At 44.2% G+C, this 25288-nt stretch overlaps 1 protein-coding gene and 1 long non-coding RNA gene across 6 annotated transcripts in view; one reads left to right on the forward strand and one right to left on the reverse strand.

The window, feature by feature from the left end:
* LOC135369702 (uncharacterized) overlaps positions 1–25288 on the forward strand; it is a 181939-nt gene that overhangs the window by 108171 nt on the left and 48480 nt on the right. For both annotated transcript variants that reach the window (XR_010415116.1, XR_010415117.1), the window contains one exon: positions 11700–11759. This is a non-coding gene — a long non-coding RNA (uncharacterized LOC135369702). The remainder of the gene's footprint in view (positions 1–11699; positions 11760–25288) is intronic.
* The window catches only part of LOC135369700 (zinc finger protein rotund-like), a 141159-nt gene that overhangs the window by 106885 nt on the left and 8986 nt on the right, over positions 1–25288 (reverse strand). Inside the window, exon 2 of one of the 4 annotated variants that reach the window (XM_064603218.1) lies at positions 11806–11922. In XM_064603218.1, coding sequence (XP_064459288.1) covers positions 11806–11841 — 36 coding nt within the window. In that variant the 5' untranslated portion in view covers positions 11842–11922. Of the gene's footprint in view, positions 1–2954; positions 3212–11805; positions 11923–25288 lie in introns of those variants that run through there. The other 3 variants (XM_064603215.1, XM_064603216.1, XM_064603217.1) reach the window with 3 other exon arrangements.

Genomic DNA, 25288 nt, shown 5'->3' on the forward strand with positions numbered 1-25288 from the left:
TCTAGGTAATTGACAATCCAATCGTCTATAAGGCACCATAGGTAGTTCTCCTATATTCTTGATGTCAGTACACACTCGGATTAAGTAGCTTAACGTCTGAAGAAGCAGCGGGGATACATGTTAAAAAGTAATCAAGATAATAACGCAGAATTTTCATGTCAGTAGCCGTCGAAGTCACATATCGGGTTAACAGGTGCAGGGTGGTGCATGATTGCGACTGGCGGGGTAAAGAACGAATGAGAAATATAATCAGCTACGTGTACGGGCGATCATTCCCGTCATCTCTCATCGTCATCACTCATCATTGTCGCCATTCATATTAGACCCCCTACCTATGTGGTAGCGTTCTCCCCACTTCATCATCAGAATATATCTGTTGTTGTTGTTGTTGTTACGTGTAGCGAACATGGCGTGCTGGGAGTGAAAGGCTAGAGTTAGTATAGATAAAGGCTCCCGGTCTTTGGAACATCTTCACAATTCCAAATTTAAAGCGCAAGAGTGTTGACGCTCTTCTGAAGCACACGATGCAGTGTTACACTAAAGCGTAAAAGCAATGAGACAGAGTTTTAAAAACTGCCGCCTCAGTTGTTGGCTTTGTTTGGGAGAACAAAGCGAATCGGTAATTTAAGGACATAGGATTAAGGATATCTAATCATCAACAATACAAGTGCACACTAAGGCGACACCCTTTAGGGAAAATTTTTGTACGGGAATGTACCTTTCTCTGGTAACGCTCATTCTTCTTATATGTTACAGATACTGTACTCTTAGAAGTGAACTTCACCGCATAGCACGCTCCTAGCAAACCATCAATACCAATGATATCGTTATCGACCCTGATTCGCCCTGATTTGTTGAAAACGGGAGGCGTACGCCTTTTTTGTGACACTTATGCTATTCATAATTGTCACACAAAAAAGGCGTACGCCTCCCGTTTTCAACAAATCAGGACAGATAACGATATCATTCGAGATGATGGTTGGCTAGGAGCGTGCTATGCGGTGAAGTTCACTTCTAAGAGTACAGTACCCAACGCAGGGAAACATCCCACATCATCATCATCCATTCATCTATGTTGTTGTTGTTAGGAGCGTGCTATGCGGTGAAGTTCATTTTTAAGAGTGTGGGTGTGTAGCGTCAATTTATTGTCAGCAACAACTTGGCATGAGGGTTCTAATATAAAGAACCATCAACTCCCAACTAATGCGACAATGTGTTCAACGTGCTTTCTGCTCGTCTACGTACGATCTCTACGCTGTGCTACGCTGTCGACAAAAAAAAAAAAAAGTTTAATGCGGTAAACAGCACCAGTTTACATTTATAAAAGAATACTACAACACGTGGAAGGTGAGACATTTGCTGAACGACCCTGACATTTTCACTGCAGTGCTTTTCGTGGACAGCGTACTCAGCCGCATAGAGTTGCAAACCACACAAAAACATTACTGTCGTGCTTACAGGTGTATTAGATGGTGCACGTCATGACTATGCAGAAACATGGTTCCCCAGTCGTAAATAGGAATAAGTAATACTAGAAAAGATTGTGTACCAGCAGTTATTAGTACGTTGAAAACTACCGCTGCATATCAAGGAAAACACTCTAAAGAAACATATATAGGAGTACTTTTACTCTATTCAGGTACTAGATGCATTGTAGTGTATACCTGAAGTCGATGGGGTAGTTTGGCGACTATTTGGAGTGCCGAGGAGTAAATTTAAGGATCAGGGGACTAAAATGGGGAGTACTTATACAACCTAACAGAATATAAGCTGTAGATACTTCGCAATTGACTCCTTTCTTTTTTTTTTCTTTTTCATTGTAACGGGTCACGCGATTCTTTTTTTTTTCCACAAGTCGTTGTTTTCTAACATCTCTGTATGACACGCATAAGGAATGTGTAACAAAATGCGCGCTGAATGGTATCGGTGTAATAGATAATATTTTAGAAAAATAAGAGCTTAAATGCGTTTTCCGCACATCTTGTAAAATTGCAACACATTTAGAAAAACCGGGTAAGATATATATATATACATAAAAAAAGAGACAGCTTTTGATGGGAGCTGATACGAGGAACGCACTCTGATTTTTTCTACTTCGTGAATGTGACGAAAGCCATCCAACTGAACTGTCAGTAAATCTCGCATTTCAACGAGTATTAGCGTAGAAGAAGAAGAAGAAAAAAAAAGAAGATGGATATTGCGATGCAGGGAACGTATAACTCTCAGATATCACTGCATATTGATATCTCCTTATCTCCTGATCCTTGCGCGCTTGCTTATCTCAAGTTAGATCACAAACGTCGCAAACGTCAACACCGGAGCATGGAACTACGTGCAGAAAAGGTTCCGAAGCCTCGCAATTAGCCCGTCGCATGCCAACACAAACACACGTAACACACACATCGAGAGCCGTTTCCAGACATTTCTTCCCAATTACGTGACTCGAACGTCAACAATCCCGCTCAGGTGTAATGCAGGTGCTACTGTTTTACATAACGAGCCTCAAAAATGAAGACAGCGTCGCACAGGTGCGGGACCAGACAGGTCTTTCGACAAAGTGGAGGTTCGACCACCGCCGTGCTCTCACATTTACCCGCACGTATCTCGTAGATTAGGAGATTAAAGATGCCTATTCCATCACAGACGCTGTATATACGCGACGCGATAACAGCGAGCAGGTTTACAAAAATTAATGAGCGCTTAAAATGCTCCACCAATAAAACGCTGGTTATCATTTTTTGACGGTAGCTTTGGAGATAACGCGCAAAAAGCTCGCACGTGTCCGTCACACTCGTGAAAGAGTTCCCCCACGTGCAGTCGCCGGCATAGACGAGACGAACACACAAAAAAAGACGCCCTAACCTCACCTGTACCAAGTTTCAACAATCCAAACAAACCACACCGAACGATGACGTAATCCGTAAAGGAGGAAGAAGAAGAAGGCATCCGATTACCGGGTAAACATTGGCCGGTGGCGAACCGAGGGCCAACCTTGCGTGGTGATGGTGTTCTGCCATCTTGCTGCGCCAACAGGGCTGTTCCTGTTTACCGTAAAGCGCCGCGGCGGCGGCCGGCCCGGCCGCTGCCTGCGGCGACACGCACCCGCGGAAAGTCACATTGGCCGCGGGCTGAAGTTCCAGGCACGAATGCATCGGGAGGAGCGGGCTGGAGACACGCGGGCGCGGACGCTCGTTCTCCGCAACCGCCACTCGCTCTGGCTGCTCCGGATGATACTTCTCCTCACCTCAGCCGCCCTGCTGCTGCCACCATCCCGAGGAGCTCACCCTTCCCCCGACGATTCTCCTCCTCTCGTCAGGCCTCCTCCGCCAACTCCTTGCACGTGTTTTCTTACCTAGCGCACGTGCGTTGTACGCCTCCTCTCCACTCTTATTCCTCTTGACGGTCCGTATTGAAGAGAAACGAACGGTGTGGTGTGTCCGGCGAAAAAGTTTCGAGTTCGCCGTTTTTCTGGGCTCGCTTTAACGTTACTTGATTGTGTGGATTCGCGAAAGATTTTTCCTGCAGCCAGCACCGACAGGTGATCGTCCCTTTTTTTTTTTTCTGTTTTTCTTTTTGCTGGATGCAGTGTTCTTAATGAAAGCGTAGAGCAAGCGCCTGCACAGGTGGCATGCTTCATTGCAGACAGTTAAAACTAAGTGATGATAATGGCTTGCTGGACAGTTGTTTCGTCAATTTTTTTTTTTTTTTTAAGCTAAGAAGCCAGCGCATAATTTTGGATATTGCCTATGCAAATTCGAAGGGAAAACATGAAAAGAGAAAGAAATCGTTTGGACAATGTAAGAGAATAAATGGAAGCGCTTGTGCTCTAAAAAATTTGCAGAATCATGTAAACTATCTAAGCTTATCTAAATTAGTCTTTTTAAATCATTTATAACGTTTAATTAATCGAATACCTTATAAGATGTCTAACCGTAACCTGATACCGAATATTCGGTCTGTACACTCTGAGGTCTCCATTCCACGAGGACACGTGACTCGTTAATAGAACCGCCAATTACTTGAAAGAGTGCAACGCCAATAAGAGAACGATTTCGAGCACAAGGTATCAGGCGGCCTGTTTGCAGACTTCATCAATTGATTTCACACGCAGTTGCTGTTTCTACCGAGGCATAAATTACTCCGCGCGGAGCAAGTTTCCGCGCCGGCAGAGTCCGGCAAACTTTTATTGTTCTCCGTTGGTCGGCGACGCCTCTGAAGGTGTTTGCGGAGGAGAGAGCATCCATCGTGGTGGATCATCGTTCTTTCCCTTCATCCGATCTGCGTTTGCCGCTCGCGATCGGGCGCGCCCGCGCCGTAGCGGCAGTGACTGGCATTGCCGTGGTTGGTCGGCTCGCGAAGGAGGCGGGCCCCGGGCAGGAGGCCACGTGGCGAGGCCCGGGCGCGCGCGCTACGGAAAACTCTCGCAGATTGCGCGCGGTTTCAAGGATGCTCTCACGATGAACAACACGTTGTATGTAAGACGTATGCCATTGAAAAAGAGATGTGGTTCAATAATAAAGATATTTTCGACGATGTGGAAGTTTTGAGGAATGTTGCGAAATTTAAGAAAAAATTGTTACAACTGTTCGTTAAAAAAAAAGCTGTTTTTAAGTTCCTGTTTCGAGTTCACAAAATAGAAAAAGAAAGTGTGAAAAGGGAGGGGGCAGCGTATAGATTAATGCTAGCTTTGTGCATGTTTCTTTCGCGCAAGGAACTTCACCGTATAACACGATGATTGCAGATGACGATACTGTTGTTACTCCTGTTTTGTGTGAAGCACGGGATGTACACCTTCTTGTGACAATTAACATAACTGTATAAGTGTCGCAAAAAGACGCAGTGAAGTTCTGTTTTAAAGGGTGTTCGGACGTTGTGCAAGCCTTGAAGAATGACGCGAAGTTAAAGTCACTGTAGAGCTCCTTTGAGAAGCTCCTACAAGTGCAGGTTCTGTAAGCTGCCTTTTCAAGTTCGTAATTTTTTTTAAGAGAGAGAGAGAGGGGGAGCATGAGGGAGAGTCAGTAGCATACAAATTAATGCAGGTATTGAACATATGTCGTTCGTGCGCTCCTTTTTAAAAAGGAGCGGACTGTTCTCACGTACTTCGAAACTGACAAGCAACATATTAATAGTTCCATTTCGAACTACGTATTTTATTCCAGCTCCTCAAACGTTTTTTGCCTTCCGAAGAATGATTTTGAAGATGATTTCTCACAAGTCGTGTCGGAGACGCAAAAGTGGGAAAGCCTGTAAAAAAAAAAAAAAGAAAGAAAGAAAGAAAGAAAGAAGGTCGTGGTATATGTACAAAGTAACCGCAATCGTCACCATGTCTTCCAGCTTGACAGAATGAGGCACTTGAACGCACAATAGGTTAAAAAAAGAAAAAAAAAAAAAAAGGAGGGCAACAAGTGCCTTGATTTCACTCAGTGAGTCCAGAACGAGCCATTCTTTTTCGTTTTTTGACCCCAATCAAACAAATACTTCCTATTCGCGCAACTAGCACTTGCCTATACCCTTTACCTCAGAGATCCCTGTATCCAAGCTCAATAGATGTTACACCATGGGAAAAAACGCCGACCTCTTATCTCACACTTGGAACAATCTGAGCCGGACTGCAACTGCCCACCGGCGTTCCACGTCTGTTGTAACAACAAATTCCTCCTCTCTCTCACGCGTATTATCACAATTCTCCCCACGACAGCTCGAATCATCCGGAAAATCCTATATTAATCGACATCAACCACCAATAGGAAAGGATTGCCGTCTCAAGAAAAAGAATGCACCTTTCTCAAAGCTCCATCGTACAAGACAACCTTTTTTTTTCATCACGATTACCTAACCTATAGCGCCCGTTACACCATACCCACTCTCCCTACTCCTTCAAGGTGACCTTCCGACACCCCTTCTCCTCCGGCACCCTGACCTAACCCTAAAAATTTCCCAGTCTTCCTAAGAGGTTCGGCTCCTTTTCAATACCGCGCATCTATATAGCCCTGGATTCGCGTAACCCATTGTGTGGACCTTATATGGCAAGACATTTATATTTACATCGCGATGCGAAAGAGTTACAAAGGGATCCTTAGGGGTCTTAACCCTGCCGCAATCTTCTTTCCCCCCCGGTGGAGGTAAAGGATCGGAGGGGGCCTGACCTGCTCGTCACATCTGGTCGCCATGACGGTGTATGTACGCGGGGACCACCGCTCCGTGGAACCTTAGGAGACCCAGCGTTCCCGAAGGGTCAAAAACCCTACGGAGGCCCCCTCTCACCCACCCGCTTTCCTCCGGCTTCACCTTGCGTATATTGCTTGATGTATGAGACCGTAGGTTACACAATGCGAACGGATTGTCAGCGAGTGTACGCATGCGAAATGCTTCCACAGTGATCTGCCAGGGGGCATCACCGTCGGCCGATGGGTTAGGGTGATATGTGTTTTTGTTGTTTGTGAACTTTCGATCGGGCCGTTGCTGTGGAGCTCCCTTTTTTTGTGTATGTGTGTCTGTGTGTGTTTAAGAGTGAGAGTGGTGGATACGTACACATATATGCGGGCACCTGACGCGGCAGTTGTTATTGTTGTCACCCTTTTTGCGTCGTCTGCTGTTTTTATTGCGTCATCTGCCGTTTTTGTTCTCTATTGTACGGATGGTGAATGAGGTAGAGGTGCAATTTCATCTCGGGTTATGCGCGAAGAAGACAGGTCAGGAAAATGAAGCATAAAGCATCCAAAGGGTGCTGCCCATGCACCGGCATAAAAAAAAACATTACGAGCAGGTCTTGCGGTGTGTGAAAGTTTCGAATGCCTGACGCTTATATACCAGCGCGATCCGTTTGTGCGTTGCCTTCTTCGGACAGGAGCAGACGAAAAAAAAAATATATATATATATATAAAATAGCGTGCAGTTACGTGAGGAGAAAGCTGCCAGACCGTTAATTGCACTATTCTTGATGGACGCGGATAAGTTCTGATGTTGTGAGCGATAAAAAAAAAAAAAAGAAAAGAAGACGAAGAAGAAGGAACAAGAAAAACGTGTGTGGGAATTAGAAAGCGGCCAATAAGAAAGAGAATCGGCACTCCAGGCCGTGCTTAGTGCTGGTTGCGAAACGGAATACTAAAGCGAAAGAAGAAAAGAGGAGATACGTAGTAGATGAAAATATATGCCTTTCGCTAGTCCACCATACTTTTGCCGCAGTAGTAATATCGAATGTAAAACAGAATGAATAGTTCATTTGGAGACTATCGTGTCGAGAGTGCTGTGAGTTGAAAGGAAGAACTTGTTTAAGGAGGCGGATGGCGAAACTTAATACTGTACGCATGTTTACGCAACATAAGAGCCGTATACCAGACTCCTAGAAAAAAGGGTGGAGCAGTTATACCTTTTAGGAGGCAAATAGTTGGCGCATATGTTGTGCCTAAGAGGTTGCAAAGTTCAACCTGCTACCTACGAATGATAGGGTGACCGCTTCTGATTCGGTGAGCGAGGGGGGCGTACGCCTTTTTGTAGCAATTTGAACATATGATAATTGCTTTAACCACCTTTTTACACCCTTTATCAGACGCTATGTTGACCTACACTCTTAAAACAAATTCACCACGTAGCACGCTGAAGGCCAACCATTGTACAGTGTGATACCTCTGTCACTCTTGATTTGTGGAAAGCGAGGGGCATACGCCTTTTTCTGACAATTAACATTTCTTCATAAGTGTCACAAAAAGGCGTACGCCTTCCGTTTTCAACGAATCGGGGGAGAGAACGATGTCACTCGGGATGATGGTTGGCTAGGAGCGTGCTATGTGGTGAAGTTTATTTTTAAGAGTGTAGGTGGTAACTATAGAAGTTATCACCTTTTCACACCCTTTTTTCTTAGAGAGCATGTAATCTTGCGTGACCTGTCTGAGCGTGCGTACCTCTACTCATTGGGTACTAATCATGACGCGCACTCGTGATTAGGTTACGATTAGAACTTGAGTTGAGTACGCAGTACTTGATTGCATTTTTTTATACGCAATACTTAACTAAGTTTTTCTGTGGGCAATATTTGGTTGAATTTTTCTGTAAGCGAACACAAAGGAGTATACTCCTACACGCTAAGAAAAAAAAGGTGTAAAATGGGAGTGACTGCAGCTTCTAGTCCCCTACACTCTTAAAAATGAACTTCACCACATAGCACGCTCCTAGCCAACCATCATCCCGAATGACAACGTTCTCGCCTTAGATTTGTTGAAAACGGGAGGAGGAGCCTATTTTGTGCCGTGCATAATGGACACAAAATAGGCTCCTCCTCCCGTTTTCAGCAAATCAGGGGCGAGAACGTTGTCATTCGGGATGATGGTTGGCTACGAGCGTGCTATGTGGTGAAGTTCATTTCTAAGAGTATAGATTGCAATTACTTCCCATTTTAGTCTCCAAACCCCGAAATGTACTCCCTAGGACTGCATATAGTCAGTGAACTTCGCAAATGTTTTCCTAAATGCAACAGTCTACGCAAATATGTGCTCCTTGTGAACTTGATGGCATAAGGCTATATAACTTTAGCTAACTTAGCAATTTTCCATCCACACAGAGGAAGAAATAGTTAGCGATTCTTTCTCGCGAAATTGTGTCACATATGCATAATGCAATACTTTATATCACTCGACATGTCACGGTCGACGCTTTAATTCGAAGTAAGTCTTTTAATTCATGCGCACGAATTATGTACCTGGAACTGTTAGAACAAGGCGCGAAATGCAGTCCCCACTCTGTGACATTCATTTAGTCCCATGCATTTACTCCCGAAAGGGACTAATTCGTGTGGCAATGCACTTAGTCCCAAAAAGGACTAAAATTGCACCTTTGTTTGTTTGAATAGTATGTGCATCTCAATCTGTCTTTTCAAAGCACAAAAGGAAGGATCACCGAAGCGAACGAGTTTGAGCGCATAGACATCCAGACGGATAACACCAAAAGCCGACCCCGTTCGCAAAAGACGATCCGTACGAGGAGAGGCCAAACGTTACAGCACATTACACCGACAAGAAGAAATACGAAGCAGGCACTGTGACGTAGTTTGAAGTGAACCGTGCAGTGTCACACATCATTTGGCAGTGCTGCGCTACGCTTCAAATTTTCACCCCGCTAACGTCGCGCTATAGGTTTACCTGTCTTTTGAAAAGAAAACGTCCGTTTCTGGTTCTTAATCCGGTTACGTTCACGCTATCAGTCTAAAGAAAAGGAGTAAGTTTAGTCTTTTTTGGAGGCAAGATGTTATATCACTGTAAACTGAAAAACACCCTTATGGGTGTAAATGGCTTGTCCTATAACTCACACCTCTTTTTACACCATATGGTCTGGAACACCCTTTTTAGAGGGTATATTCTGTGTAAAACACCATTTGAAAGGGTGCTTTTCCTTGAAAATGCCGTCTTTTGCACCCTTTATACACCCTTTTAGGAGGGTGTTTAACAACCTTACACCCTCCTAAAAGGGTGTTTAAAGGGTGCAAAGAAGGTAGATGCACTGCAACAACCGTTGGTCCCGTGCGTCGCAGACTTCCCTTTCGAGACTAAATGCACGGATGTTCATGCGACATTTACGGACTACTTGCAGTTTTGGGGGTGTAAATTTTTGGGGTGTAAATTTTAGGACCATAGAGTAATTAAGGAGTAAAATAGGGAGTGTTTACAATCTAGAGGGCCAGAGACTGTAATTACTCCCCAATTTACTCATTTTTTTCTTGGAGGGGATAACACTGTAAATTTTTACTCCTTTCAGCGCATAAATGAGGTGCTCCTCTAAATAAACACCCTTTTTCTTTTCTGTCGCAGGGTTACCTGAAAGGTGTAACGATAGTGTTGAAAAAAATGTTTGCAAAACGTTCAACCTTAAACGGTGTTTTAAACGAAATATCACCACCTGAAATTGTGTTTCATGCGGGATATGGCCTTTGAAAGTTTTCCTTTTTTTCTTTTCATCAGAATATACACGATTTAGAAGGATGTCCTAAAAACACCGCTCTGTCTTGCGTAAAACGTACACCACAAAGGCGTACGCCATATACGACATTTACATCTGAAGGTTGTAAAACATTATTGTATACAGCTTTTTACTGGTGCTCTCTGAAAGAGCCATCAATTGTCGTAAGCATTCTACGCGTCATCAAAGATTGGTTGACTGGTTTGTTTTCTTTTGTTTTTAATTGCCGACAGTTCTGTCTGGGCCGACTCCATTGAGCACTGTGCGACAATTGCCAAAAAGCGCCTGAAAAAAACTCATGCAAAACAGGAACAACAACAACAACTTTATTTTTGCTTTGGAGAGTGGGGAGGTTCATCACCACAGGCGATCTCTACCCTATTGCTGGTGGGAATGTGGGGAATAAAATAACGAGCCCCTTCACAATAACGATCGAAGTCCGATGGTGTCCAGAAATGTCAGAAGAGCTTTGAGCGCAGAGCGTTGCTGGGCTGGATTAGGCCAGGGACCAAGCAATTTTGATAGGGAGAAGGGGCGAGAGTCCAGCTGACGAAGAGACTCGGAGAGTGTGGTTCGGGAGGTTGGTAGTGGGAGCTATGAATGACCTCGTACGGTTCGGAAAATTCGTCAATTGTGTGAAGTAACGAAAAGTGTGGCAAATAAGAGTCGATATCTTGGTATTTCTCAATAAAAGTTTATAAAAAAAAAGAGCTTCACCAAATCAACATTCTTCAAGAGTTTGACCATCGTGGCGTACGTAAGTCTCTGTACACACATCGTATACAAGCATCGTGCGCTAACGACCAGTGGAAATATAGTAGAAGATATAGAAGGAGGCGCGTGGTGCAGAAATGGCCTGGGCGTCGAACGAGGCGCGCTCCCTAATCGTTAGATCTTCCGTATCGTTAGGCCCGGCAACGGAATTCGATGCACTGCTCTGCAAAGGTGCACGTATAAATCGAGTATACAATTCAATGCTCTCTCGGCCGCTTGTGGCTTCGAACTGAGCTGGGTATAATCTGTTTAATCTGTATAATCTATAATGCTGCATATATTTCTCGAATCTTTCCGATCGTTGTGCTTCCGTGGTCACAGTGTTAAAACGCGTCAGTCGCGTCCGAATCGCTCTGCCATATACCCTCGTCATGTCAGGTATTCTGAGACTGTTCAATAAATATCTGGGCGATCAGACTGAATTACCGTCACCCCACCACCACCACCATCATCATCATCATCACCACCTAAATAAAGTTGTTGGAGAGTTGAGTTTCAGTTTGATTATAAAAAAAGAAACAAAAACGGAAGATATTGTTACTGTTACTGTTACAGATACTGTTACTCCCACAAAGATCCCCTAAATGAAAGGAAGAAGAAAAATGAAAAGATGAAAAGATAAAAATAGAAAGAAAAAAAAACCTCCCTGTCACCGAACTGTATGCAAGCTACATCCCCTAGAAGTTGGAGAGTTGTACAGCAGGAGCATATATGGAAGCAAAACGATAAGACATAAAGAGAGAGAGAGAGAGAAATACATGATGACGATGATATGGGGATGACTTCCGGGAAGACATAAAGAAAAAGTGTTTACTTCACTGACAATTAAACGGAATGAGAGATACAATATCATAATTAGGTGTGTGTAGACGTTTGCAGCACGAACTCCGATGGAACTGAATTCAGTGACTAAGAACCGACCCACTGTGTCGCGTTTTGGGACTAAAAATCACATTTTATTTTTCTCGTTTATCCAGATTCAACTCTTATCAGCGACAACAAGAGAGAGGAGGCACTACGTCAAAATGACACTGAAGGTAAGCTGAACGTGCCAATCAAATGATCCAAATAAATTGAACTTACCGAGCTGGGTGGGATTGCAGTGCGTGTTGCGAGCATTGAAGTAGTGGTTGTGTTGATCAATCAAGTGCTATGCTTCCATATCCCATTTGTGGCAGTTGCTGTACTCTCACGCACATACTGTAAATGATATAATTGATGTTAGCAGGAGTGACAATGACATGGTAACACCAGTGGTTTTTTTAGTTCCATACGCTCGAACGGAGGTAGCCAGTATCAAACGGCTCACTAACTAATTATAAACTACGTTGTCAGATACACCAGCTGACTAAAATGCGCACATACTTAGCTGCTTAAAATGTACCGCTCGAAAGGTCTTCAAGTGAGTTCTACAATCTTAAAAATGAACTTCACCGCATAGCAGGCTCCTAGCCCATCACCATCTCGAATGATATCGTTATCTGCCCTGATTTGTTGAAAACGGTAGGCGTACGCCTTTTCTGTTACAGTTATGAACAGCATAAGTGTCACAAAAAAGGCGTACGCCTCTATTTTCAACAAATCAGGGCAGATAACGATATCATTCGAGATGGTGATGGGTTAGGAGCCTGCTATGCAGTGAAGTTCATTTTTAAGAGTGTACAATCTTAAAATAGAGCTTCACCGCATAGTACGCTCTTAGCTAATCATCATCCTCAGTGGCATCGTTTTGACCCTTGATTGGATAAAAACGTGAGGCGTACGCCTTTTTATGACACTTATGCAGGTACGACAATTGTCACAAAAAGGCGTACGTCCCGCGCTTTCCACAAATCAGGAATGACAATGGTATCGTCCCGTACAATGATTGTCCTTCGGCGTGTTACGTGGTGAAGTTGGCACCACAAATGACATTATCATCTAAGAACATCTCAGCACTTCATGTCAGCCGTCCTCAGTGGCTCAGTTGGTAGCGTGCCCGCCAGCTGATCGCGGGTTCGAACCCGGCGACTCGGTGAAAGGGTACAAGTTGCTTCGGCACGCCGTCTTCCGCGAGGGACGTTAAGTGCGGTGTGGTGTGCGTCGAGATTTCGGAGCACGTTAAAGAACCCCCAGGTGGGCAAAATTAATCCACAGACCCGACCACTGTGGCGCCGCTCATGGTCGCAGTTGTCTCGCGAGGTAAAGCCCCGAATTATTATTATTATTATTATTATTATTATTATTATTATCATCATCATCATTATTACTACTTAATATCATTTTTTTCGTGTGGCATGGGTATTAAACGAGTGTTTTTGTCGCTAAAAAGTAAACTCGCTAAACTGGATAGCATTTATCATAAAACATAACCCTCTAATACCCTAGTCAGACGGCAAACGTAAGGCCGTTAGCGGAACGGAGTTTACTTCAACTGTTGTCCAACCATCATTTCGAATGACATCGTCCTCTGCCCTGATTTGTTGAAAATGGGAAGCGTACACATTTTTTGTGTGACAATTATGCAGTTCATAATTGCCACAAAAAAGGCGTACGCCTCCCGTTTTTAACAAATCGGTGCAGAGAACGATGTCACTCGAAATGATGGTTGGACAACAGGTGAAGTAACGGCCGTTCCGCTAACGGACTTAGGTTTGCCGTCTGACCAGGGTATAGAACGAGGTTCGCTAAAACGTAAGGGGCGAACTGACTCCGAAGCACCCCTTTAATAGCACCCGTGATACAACACCGACGCGACGCGAAATGTCTCCCGCGGAAGCAATCTGCAACCATCATCCAACAATCACACGCGGGCGATAAAGGGATCTCTAAAAAGACGGAACAGCTCGGCTTTAAGATGATTGATTCAGGACTCGTCTCGTGTCAATTTCTTTTCGTCCCGAATCTCATTTTCTCGACAAACCACCAGAAGGACGTGCGAAGAATAGAAAATGGTGGGGCAAGCGCGGTGTTCATCTCAAAACTCTAACCCCGTATACACGACTGACATCCTCTTCATGCACGGAAGCTTTGCCACAGAACAACTTCCAGGCGTAGAATGATAGTAGAGTTTCAGGAAAATTCGTCGCTGAACGATCTTTGCGCACTTTTTTTTCTTCTTCCTCCTGTGACTGCTTTCGAAGTGATGCGCGAAAGAGTTGTTCTTTTTCAGTTCCTGGTTGTTGTTGTTGTTGTTTTTTTTTTTTTTTGCCTCGCTCCTCTCCCGTTCTGGTGAGGGTTTTACAGATTGGTGTTGACTTTCCGCAAGAATACGCGATTTGTGTGTTGACAGTCGGCTGCGCACTCGACAAACAAACAGGGAACAACCGATATTTTGCAGTTTGTGTATTTACTCTCCAATGATTCGAACGCGTCGATATTGTACTCGTAAGTCTAGTGCTGTTTGTGTCTGGCGAGATTTTGCGAGCACGTATTGCTTAATCGATTGTGTAAGACAGCTCGGCGGGATCGTGCATATATAGTGCTGTAAACATTCCTTCATAAGCGAGCGCATTAAGGCATTATTAGGCATTGCGTATATTGCGAGCGTCGCGTGCGGTTCAAATGCATCCGCAACAACAGATATGGGCTGAGTCGAGGCCTATCCAAGCGGTGTGTTGTAACTCCTTTTTGGGGAGTACATCCCTTTAAGGAACGAGGCTCCGTCCTCACTCCCTTCATAGCTATGAAGGGAGCGAGGAGACTCCTTAACGAGGGTAATAGAGAGTAGTTGTACACTCCAAAGGGAGTGATATAGTACGTGGTAAGGGTATACTCCCGAAAAAAAAGGAGTTAAAACACACCCTTTTTTTAAAGAGTGTATTGCACGGGCATGAAACTGAATTCATGTGCGTAGAATGAACGTATCATGCACCATTGTATCTCATTCACTATCTCTGTGCAAAGGCTAATAAATAGAGGATACCCTTCAACACTTTTAGGAGCGGATGTAAGGGACCGACCTAAATGTCATTTACTCCTGGCAATTGTCCCTTAAAGCAGTTCAGATGGAACGATCGTTATAGTTACGGCGTATACGCAAACAACAACAACAACAACGTTATTTTAATGATAGTTGTTGTGGAGTTTCATCGCCATGCCACCCAAAAAACGGAGCTTCACCCCATAGCACACTCTGCGCCAACCATTGCCGCGAACGATGGGATTGTCGCTTTTGATTCGAGGACAGACGGGGGCGTACGCCTTTTTGTGTCCATTTGGACATATGATAACTGACACAGAAGAGGAGTGTGCCCTTCGCTGTCTTCGAATCAGAAGCGATAACCCTATCGTTATTTGCCCTGATTTGCTGCAAGCAGGAGGCGTATGCCTTTTTTTTTTTTTGTTACAGTTATGAACAGCATAAGTGTCACAAAAAAGGCGTACGCCTCCCGTTTGCAACAAATCAGGGCAGATAACGATATCATCTCAGTTCATTTTCAAGTTCATTCAAGTTCATTTTTAAGAGTGTATTTGCAGGAGCAGAAGACAGAGTACAACTGAACTTCACCGCATAGCACGCTCTGCGCCAACCATTGCCCCGAATGATAGGATTATCGCATCTGATTCGAGGAGAGAGGGAGGCGTACGCCTTTTTGTGTCAATTATCATATATCAAAATTGACACAAAGGCCTACGCCCCCTCTCTCCTCGAATCAGATGCGATAACCCTATCATTCGTGGCAATGGTTGGCGCACAGAGCGTGCTATGCGGTGAAGCACAATTTTTAGAGTGTAGAAAATTCATCTATTCCATAGCCTGCACTCTTGAAAATGAGGATGAGGGGGTAATGGCACGCAGCTAGCCAACCAGCATCCCGAGTGACATCGTGCTCTCCCCCGATTTGTTGAAAACGGGAGGCGTACGCCTTTTTGTGATACTTATGGAGGAATGTTTATTGTCACGAAAAGGCGTACGCCCCGCGCTTTCCACGAATCAAGAGTGATATATAGGCATCACTCTGTACAATGGTTGCTATGCGGTGAAGCTTTCTTTTAAGAGTGTAAGCCCTCCTCTTACGTGACGATTTTCGCCCCAAGTGCGATCGTAGTTTTTCTGTTTTGTTTTTAAATTTAAATTGGAAAGTACGGACAACACTGTGACGAAGACGTTGGCACCGGCTTGGCGTTTCTCGTCATGTATTTACGAAGGTAATGTTATACCCTAGTCAGACGGCAAACCTAGGTCCGTTAGTGGAACGGCCGTTACTTCACCTGCAGTCCAACCATCATTTCGAATGACATCGTTTTCTGCCGTTATTTGTTGAAAACAGGAGGCGTACGCCTTTTTTGTGGCACAAAACAGGTGTACGCCTCCCATTTTGAACAAATCACGACAGAACCCCTTCACCCAACACCCTGCTCATTGTCACAAAAAATACGTACGCCTCCATTTTCAGCAAATCAGGACAGATAACGATATCACTCGAGATGATGGTTGGCTAGGAACGTCCTATGCGGTGATGTTCTGTTTTTAAGAGTGCGGCGTTAAAGGGTTAAAACAAAAACAAAAACAAGTACTAATAAAAACACGGAGTCGGGGGCTTCAGCATACACCCCCTAGCGCACCCCCAAAGATGACGGACTATTTGCAGTACTGGGGAGTAAGTTTCAGGGCTGGGGACTAAAACCACCGAAAATCCAAAACGGCTATGTTACTCCGTTTTCTTCCTCTTTTTTTTAAGAGTGTACGTATGTCAAGTCCTATAGTTCGATTTGTTCCCGCAGGGACGTTCGGGAGCCAATTAACGATATATTCTTCGTTACTCGTATTGCGCGTTAGTTGAACATTACACAAGATAACGCGGAAAAAGTGCCATTTAAATTTTCAAAATAAAAATAAAAACGCGACCACACAACCGGAGTCGATAAAAATGAAGTGTTATCGAAGACGCACTTCAGAAACGTTCGCACACACAAATCAGACTTTATATATGTTACGCAAAGTAAATCCCCCCTGCGTTGAAAAAACCTTTCCCCCCCCCCCCCCCCCACTTCGATCGCGCCTCGAACCGAAACCGATTCGACCGCTTTCGATTAAGTAATCAGCACCACGATCGCACACGGAACACACGAATGCGAAAGGTGGGTCCACGAATAACAGCGAGCCATGAGTTGCCTTGCCTTCACTACTTGTGCACGCGGCCACAAATCTCTCTATATATACGGAGGACAAAACATATAGGGCTCGTACGAGAGTGTGACGCGGCAAGCACAAGTGGTATAGGAGGTTATATTAAAGGAGATTAAATTATCGCGCTAAATTTGTTTACACCTTTCGGGTGTCAATGTCTGTAACACACAGGAGGGACAAAGCGGGGTAGTTGGTACAAGTTCATATCGTGCTTCGTCCCATTATTTTCCTCCGTGTCCGTGTCCGCGTCTATTGCTGCAGTAAGCCGATGTGATCGATAACACACACCTTTGTGACCGACGGGTGTTTCGTTAAGCACCCTTCTAAATGGTGTACAACATACACAGGTGTGTGTCATGGACATGCGGAATGGTGTTCTCATCACCCTTCTGCAGCGGTGTATTTTAGAAAAAGCGCCGTCTCATATAGAGCATATTCCATAGACAGCGCAAGTTCAGAGGTGTGTTCCATTGACTGTTTTGCAAACACCAATTTCAACAGTGTTATTACACCTTTCAGTTGAGTCTGCACAATAAGAAATATGGAAAAACACAACTTCAACGCAATTAACGGTGCAAATAATACTCTGTAGATTCGAAGGAAAAATAGTTGCGTTGAAAACAGTTGCGGCTACGAGCGACTTACAGGCAGGGACCTCCACCACCACCATCATCAGCATCATCATCATCATGGATAGATGGACCCTCGTTACAAAGAAGGCCGACCAGGGGGCACCACTATCCATCCATCCATCCATGGAGGGACGAGAGCAAGCAGGATCGAATGAGGGGAGGGGAGGGGTACGTCCTGGGCCGACTTCAAGGGAAACCGTGCCGACGTTTGTATGGAAAGCCACGCCGGAAAACACAGTGTCGCGGTGCTAGTTGGCCCTACTCAGCACGCTGAAGTCACGTCTACTCTGACACGATTCCTCCGGGTAGCTAAACTCTTGGGTATATACTCTCTGATAACCTCCTACATGACTGCTTTCACAGCGACTATAATGGTGAACGGGCTGTCTTTTTCTGTACCTCTCCATAATTTTCTGTGTCTCTGTTTCTTCTTCTTCCTTTTTGTTTGTTTACCTTTGCTTTTGGGAATAGCCAGCCTCCATCATGGCTGACCTTTCCTCCCCTCCCCCCAGTCCGCGCGTATAGCAGCTGTCACAAACCAGGCCGACGGACGTGTGAAATCTGCAGGCATTGAACCTTTAAATCAACCGTCTCAAGAACGTGTCCAGAATTTTACCATGATTTTGGTTAGAATAATTAAGTAATTAAATAATTCAATAAAAATTTAGAGCGTACGTAACAAAATGGTGGTGCCGGCACGGTGGAAACAACGTTGCTCCTTCCGAAGAACAAAGGCGAAGCTCAAACTCTCGAAGCCGGAGCACCCTAAGAATGCACGCATCATCCGCGTTTACTCCGATGCCAGTTTGATTGATTTTATGATTTGCAGGTCTCGATCACCCGATAAACGTTCCATGAAGGAAACACTTTACCGTTTGGAAACCACGTTAAGCTCTGCGTATAGACGATAAGTAAGAAATGGTATAGAGTAAAACATTTATGTGAAATGTACTTAAAAGTTTTCAATCCCACTGGAGGCGTCCCTGTACAGATAGCACAACTTGAACGAGGTAGGAAAATGTTTAGAAGTGGCTTAAACGAAAATCGAATTTTCATTCGAGTGCATGCGCGGCAGTCAAAAGCTGTAAGAGGACTGTCACCGCTGTGGTTTTGTTTCGGAGTTGTTAGATAGCAGAGCAACAGATTTACTTTCAATTACGTTTTCATCGGTTTTGAAAATGTGAAAATAACGGGCTTCACATGACACATAAAAAAAAAGAGAGAGGGGGAAGAAGGTAGAGTTCATCTTATGTTAGTGTAATGGTTTTTGGAATTTTATTCAGACATTCAAAAGACACATCGACGTATCAATAGAGCAACTGAACGTTACGTTATACACTCTTAAAAATGAACTTCACCGCATAGCACGCTCCTAGCCAACCATAACCTCCAATGATATCGTTATCTGCCCATATTTGTTGAAAACGGGAGGCGTACGCCATTTTTGTGACACTTATGCTGTTCATAATTGTCACAAAAAAAGGCGTACGCCCCCCGTTTTCAACAAATCAGGGCAGATAACGATATCATTTGAGATGATGGTTGGAAGAGCGTGCTATGCGGTGAAGTTCATTTCTAAGAGTGTACATTACACATTATCTTACGTTGATTGCTACTCAAGAACAAGATACTCAAGTCTAGAGAAGTAATTCAACGAATCACCTTTATGTGGACGAGATGTCGTTCGTGAGGTTATTTAGCGATTTTACTAAATTATATAGTAAAATCTTAAAACCGTAGGGTGTTCTACACTGTGGAAATTTATACAACGAAGAGTTACGATATCTGCAAGCATGTTGTAAATTTGTCATATCCCAAAAATGTAGTTTTATTATCTTTGATCAGTGCTCTATACGTGAAAGCTGTAGCCTGCAACTTCATAAATTGTGGATTTCAGGTACCCAGTTACTTACTGAGTTCAATCAAATTGTATCAAATCCTTCATCAGGAGCGTAACCCATTACACTCTCAGCCACATGCCTAGCACTTTCGAATACACCCATAGAGTGAGGTAACTTCGACGCGACCCATTAAAAAAAAAAAAAAAAAAGGAAACAATCTGAAACAAGTTCCATCCTCGCCAAACAGCCACTATTTTCCCGCACGAGTTGCGCTAAAGCCGAAACGAAAAAGCAGCAGCCTACCTCGTAATTACCTACTACAGCTCGTAAATAGGTTCTTAATTTGAGAAGGCAATCAGCCGAAACACAAATAGAAATCGCGTGAAGAAAGAAGAAACACCGTAAACACATCCAATATATATATATATACCTATATATATAGTAGCGAACCCCCCGATTAGCAAATCCCACGATTTTAGGCCCGCGGTGCCGCATGCACAGTAGTTCAACTTTATCCCTAGAGAGGTCAATCTGCTAAAAGCTTTTGTTCGCCGCGACAACAATTAAAAGTCGCGGAGGCTCCGCGCGCGCTGCAAAAATCTCGCGAGACTTTAGACGCCGACGGTGTCTTTCTGTTTTGCCATTAACGCGCAGCAACGAACAAATGCTGAGTAAGGTAGTTCCTACTTTTTCCTTTTTTTTTAATTTTTCGTCCCGGTTTTCTCTGAGTGCAGTTCCAGCAAGCGAATGTGCAATGCATGTGAACGAAGAGAAACCTGTCGACTGCGAATGAATTAATGGAGTATACTGCAAGCAAGCAGGCGTTGAGTAAGATACCGTATTACAGTACACAGGCAGTTAGTGTTGATGGCGTATAGTAGTTTGTGTAACAGCTTGTTGCTTGTAAACCCTGCGCAGCAAGTTATCACTCTAAGAGAGAAAAAGAAAAACTAATTTTACTCCTTTTGGGGACTAAATGCATTGCCGCAAAAATTAGTCCCTTTAGGGAGGAAGTGCACGGGACTAAATGATTGTGTCACAGAGGACTGCATTTCACGCTCTGTTCTAGGAGTCCCAGGTACATAATTCATGCGCCTGACTGAAGATACTTGGAATTAAACCGTCAACCGTAATCTGTCGAGTGACACAAAATCGTGCGACATGCATTGGGCCAAATTTCGCAAGGAATGTGCTCCAACTATTTTGTTCCACTCTCTGCGAGTGGAAAATTGCTCAGTTAGCGAAATTATATAGCCTTTTATTCCATCAAATTCTCGAATAGCACATATTTACGTAGACTAGACTCTCCCCTGATTTGCTGAAAATTGGAGGCGTACGCCTTTTTTTGTGACAATTATGAACAGCATAAGTGTCACAAAAAGGAGTACGCCTCCCGTTTTCAACAAATCACTGCAGATCACGATATAATTCGAGATGATGGTTGGATAGGAGCGTGCTATGCGGTGAAGTTCGTTTTAAGAGTGTACGCCTTGCATTTTCAACAAATCAGGGGAGATAACGATGTCATTCGGGGCGATGTTTGCCCTGGAATCGTGTCATGCGGTGAAGCCCTGTTTTCAGAGTGTGTTGTTGGTTCGGCAATATGCCGCATGGCGTCGAACACGCCATTGCGCTCGGCCGCAGTGCACCAGACGGTTCATCTTCGAACCATTACTTCTCGCTGTACACATCCATTCATGACTCTATTCACCGTACAACCCCCGTATACGCCCAAACAACCTCACCGACTTATCGCTACACGCAGCCACTATTCATCATCCCACGCACACCGGAAGTAATCTCAAAATACGAACACCCCGTTGTGAAGCACAAGGCGTCCATACACATCCGCGCATACGTGTAAAAAGAGACGTGGTAAAATTTCCCAAGCTCATTAGGTTATGCTCGGAACATTCCAACCCTGAGGTCCCTGATATGGATACACACGGTTGCTTTTTTTCTTTCTTTCGGAAGTGACGTCACAACGCATCAACAAACAGCTGAAAGGCGCATACCTTAAACAGTGATGATGCCTAAATGAGAGAGAGTGAAGAGGGGAAAAAATGTTATGCGGGAAAGATGCCAGGGCTCCCACGCGAGATGTTCGCTCTTATTTATATGCACCAGGGGAAGTGATGATATATCCGTATGTGGTTCCTTGGGTGACAGGTATTTGGGCGGCCAAAATAGTTGCTGCTGCGGAGGGGTTGGTTTCTCAAGTGAACAAGTGATTTCAGACGTGTTACAAAAATCCGGGCTCATTTTTACTTTCGTAACGGGGCCATTTCTTGAATGTAATACATGCAAAACAGTATACAACAGTACACCCAATATTGGATTTATTGGCAATGCTGGCCCAATATTGGACCGAGATTGGGCCAGTACTGCCAATATCGGTTCAATATTGGGCCAATATGTTGTGCTGCTTGCGTATAGTCAAAAGTAGCAATTATGATTGGTACACGTACTCATGTATTATACTATACCCTCTAAAAACAGAGCTTCACCGCATATCACGCTGTGTGCGAAACATTGCCACGAAGGATAGGGTTATCGCTGCTCATTCGATGGGACAGGGGGCGTACCCATTTTTGTGTCAATTATCATATATCCAAATTGACACAAAAAGGCCTACGTCCCCCTCTGTCGTTGAATCACAAGCGATAACCCTATCATTCTTCATGATAATGGTTGGCGCACAGCGTGTTATGTGGAGAAGTCCAGATTTTTCTTTTAGAGTGTACATGCATAAGTATACATAGTGATACTCACACTCTTAGAAAAAAATGAACTTCACCACATAGCACGCTCGTAGCTTACCATCATTCTCTCCACGTGATTTGTTGAAAACGGGAGGCGTACGCCTTTTTGTGACACTTACGCGGAAATGCACAAAAAGGTGTACACCCCGCGCTTTCCACAAATCAGGAGTGATAGAGTTATCACTCTGTACAATGGTTGGCCTCTCAGTTGTCTCGCGACGTAAACACCCAATTATTAAATTAAATGGTTGGCCTTCAGCGTGCTATGTGGTGAAGTTCGTTCTTTTTGTGTGTGTGTGTGTGTGATAGTGATACGCAGTTGTTATTGTCGCCGCGCTGCAATGAGTTCCCAGTCAGTATGGCTATAGGAAACGTGACATGCAAAGAAACGATACCTGAAAGTTCCCTTAAATGTGCGTTAATTTAATTACCATTATCAAAGCGAAACCTTTAGCCAACGTCGACAGCCGTGTAGGTCCGTCCGTAACAGTTGTGGAGAGAGAAGAAGGAAGAAATTACAATGACACAGATACGAGTGACAGGTGCCCGAAGATCACCTGGCAGAGTAGTGCTCAAAGATGGTAGTCAATTTTTTTTAATTAATTAACTATAAATAATTAGATTTCTTTCTGGAAATGCGATAGCAGAATTGGAGCCAGTCATTATCCTGACAGCGCAGTAATACGATCGTTGACGATGAAAGATGAAAGTCACTGAAAAGGTTAGCCAGCTGTAGGACTCGAACCCACATCTTCTGGATTACCGGTCCACGGCTCTACCAATTGAGCTAAGCTAACACAGCTCCCCAGCGACTTCCAAGGGCGCGTCAGTTCTCTCATATACAATGGCATTTTAGTTAATGATTTGTCCACGTATAGGCAAAATGCAAGTCTTAGTTTCGGTTTCACGCTTATAGGTTGGCAACCATGTTACAGGGAGAGAGAGAGAGAGAGGACTTCCCCAGGAGCAACGGACAGAACATGATCACGCGCGGCAACGCTTTAAGCATACTCTAGGTTAATCTACTCATATATATGTGTGTAATGCAAGGCAAATAAATCCAACTCATTTGAAGCCTACACACGCTTCCATAAGAAAAAAAGAAAACACTTTATTTAAATGATGACGAGTGCTGGGGACGCTCCGATAAAAGACATAATGGCTTACAACACAAATCTCATTCATACAAACATCAGAGACGACCACGTCATAAATAACTGACACTGATGGAATACGAAACAACACGCAACAACAACACCGTACGTCGAGTGAAGCACGGAAACCCAGAAAAGCTGCGCCCACTCCAAGAACCTTTTTTCCCTTCCTATACACTAATGGTCTGCGGGACAAAAAAAAAAAAGGGAAAAAGACCAAGTCACACTCCTATAAGCAAGAGCTATTTTCCCTATCTGAAACCTACACGCACATTCCAACACAGGAGGGAATGTGTGAATATGTGTATATTTAGCGAGGATATACTACCATCAGGTCTCGCGCTACCTCCCATCCCGATCCTCCCCTGCCGACCGCTCTGAGACTTCCTCGATCCCTACCGTCCCTCAAGGCCTACCCCCTCCCAAAGGATTACCCCGCTAAATATACCCCATATCCACACATTGCGCGTAATCTTGCTACTAATGTATATAGAGCTCCCTATCTAAACAAACAAAGTTCCTCGAGTGACAAATGTGCTTCGCGCTTTTAGCTGTCCTTCCACACGCCGCGTGAGCAAGAAAGTAACGCAGACGAAGAAAGAAGAAAACGCGTATCTATAAAACATACACCAACAACCGTCTTCTATTCGCGTATGTGCCTTCGTGCTTATTTCTCGCCGTTATCCTCCTAAGGGATATCCCATTGGATGGAGGGGTCTGTAAGGGCGACGTGTAAATCCAATGACCTTCGCCTGCACAAATGGAATGATGGTCAATACGGAAGAAGTCAAAGATGGCTTCTAGGTTCTAGGATCTAGTCTTCTAAGCATCTAGCATCTAGGTTATAGGTTTTATTACTTGAATATTCAAGTTATCATTTCGCGTGCCGTAGAATGCGTGAAATCTGTAATGAACGACACGGTGTCAAAGTTTTGTTTTTAAATTCAGTGTTAGCGCCGCGAAGCAGCTGTGGCTATGTGCGGCGTACAGACGTGGACAGATGGAGGGAGCACAGCGGGGAAGGAGTGGGGGGAACAGGGGGGGTTTAGTATGCGTCCTTGGCCGACTTCAGGGGGAACTGTGCCGACGTTCGCCCGGAAAGTCTTCGGAAAACTCAGGGAAAACCTCAGACAGCACAGGCGGTTGGTAGGGTTCGAACCCACCACCTCCCAGTGTTCAGCACGACCTTGGTGGTCATCACCAACGAGTGGGACGCACCACATGTCAAAGTGTCAACAAATTGTCGTTAGAATTTATAACGATAAATTTTATTTTAAATTTATGGTAAATTATGTTGTTATGTTAATTTTATGTTAAAGACAAAGAAGGAAGAAGAAAATTAAGTAAAAAATTCTCGTTGACATTTCCTGTCCCGTAGAAGGCGCATTCTATACACTCTTAAAAACGAACTTCACCGCATAGCACGCTCCTAGCCAACCATCATCTCGCATGATATCGTTATTTGCCCTGGTTTGTTGAAAACGGAAGGCGTACGCCTTTTCTGTGACACTTATGCTGTTCATAATTGTCACAAAAAAGGCGTACGCCTCCCGTTTTCAACAAATCACGGCAGACAACGATATCATTCGAGATTATGGTTGGCTAGGAGCGTGCTATGCGGTGAAGTTCATTTCTAAGAGTGTTCGGCACACGAAATGTTGACGTATTTTCTTTTGTCTTCTTTTTTACTGCATGTCGTGCTTGAGGAGATATAAACCCTTGATCACACGTCAAGCTCTGACGTCACAGAGGCGACACGTCACATTTCCCATTGGTTCTCGAAGGCACGTGACCTCGTCTCGCGGTGCCTCACTGGCGGAGATACTTGCGGTGGGTTCACATCGATTTAATAACAACGGTCTTTTACATTGATCCGGCAAAAACTTGGAACCCCTCTACAGTTTATTTGTACGCACATTAATTAATCATTATTGCGTTATTTACCATCGTATAAAGGCTACATTAAAACGAATTGTGAGGGATACTTGTCTGTTGAGGCTCGAATGACGAGGGGTCGATGCCCGTCATCGTTCAAGCGTCATTTTTAGAGTTTTATGCGGATAAA

The sequence above is a fragment of the Ornithodoros turicata genome, chromosome 10, assembly GCF_037126465.1.
Source record: "Ornithodoros turicata isolate Travis chromosome 10, ASM3712646v1, whole genome shotgun sequence".
In the NCBI taxonomy this organism is placed as follows: Eukaryota; Metazoa; Arthropoda; class Arachnida; order Ixodida; family Argasidae; genus Ornithodoros; species Ornithodoros turicata.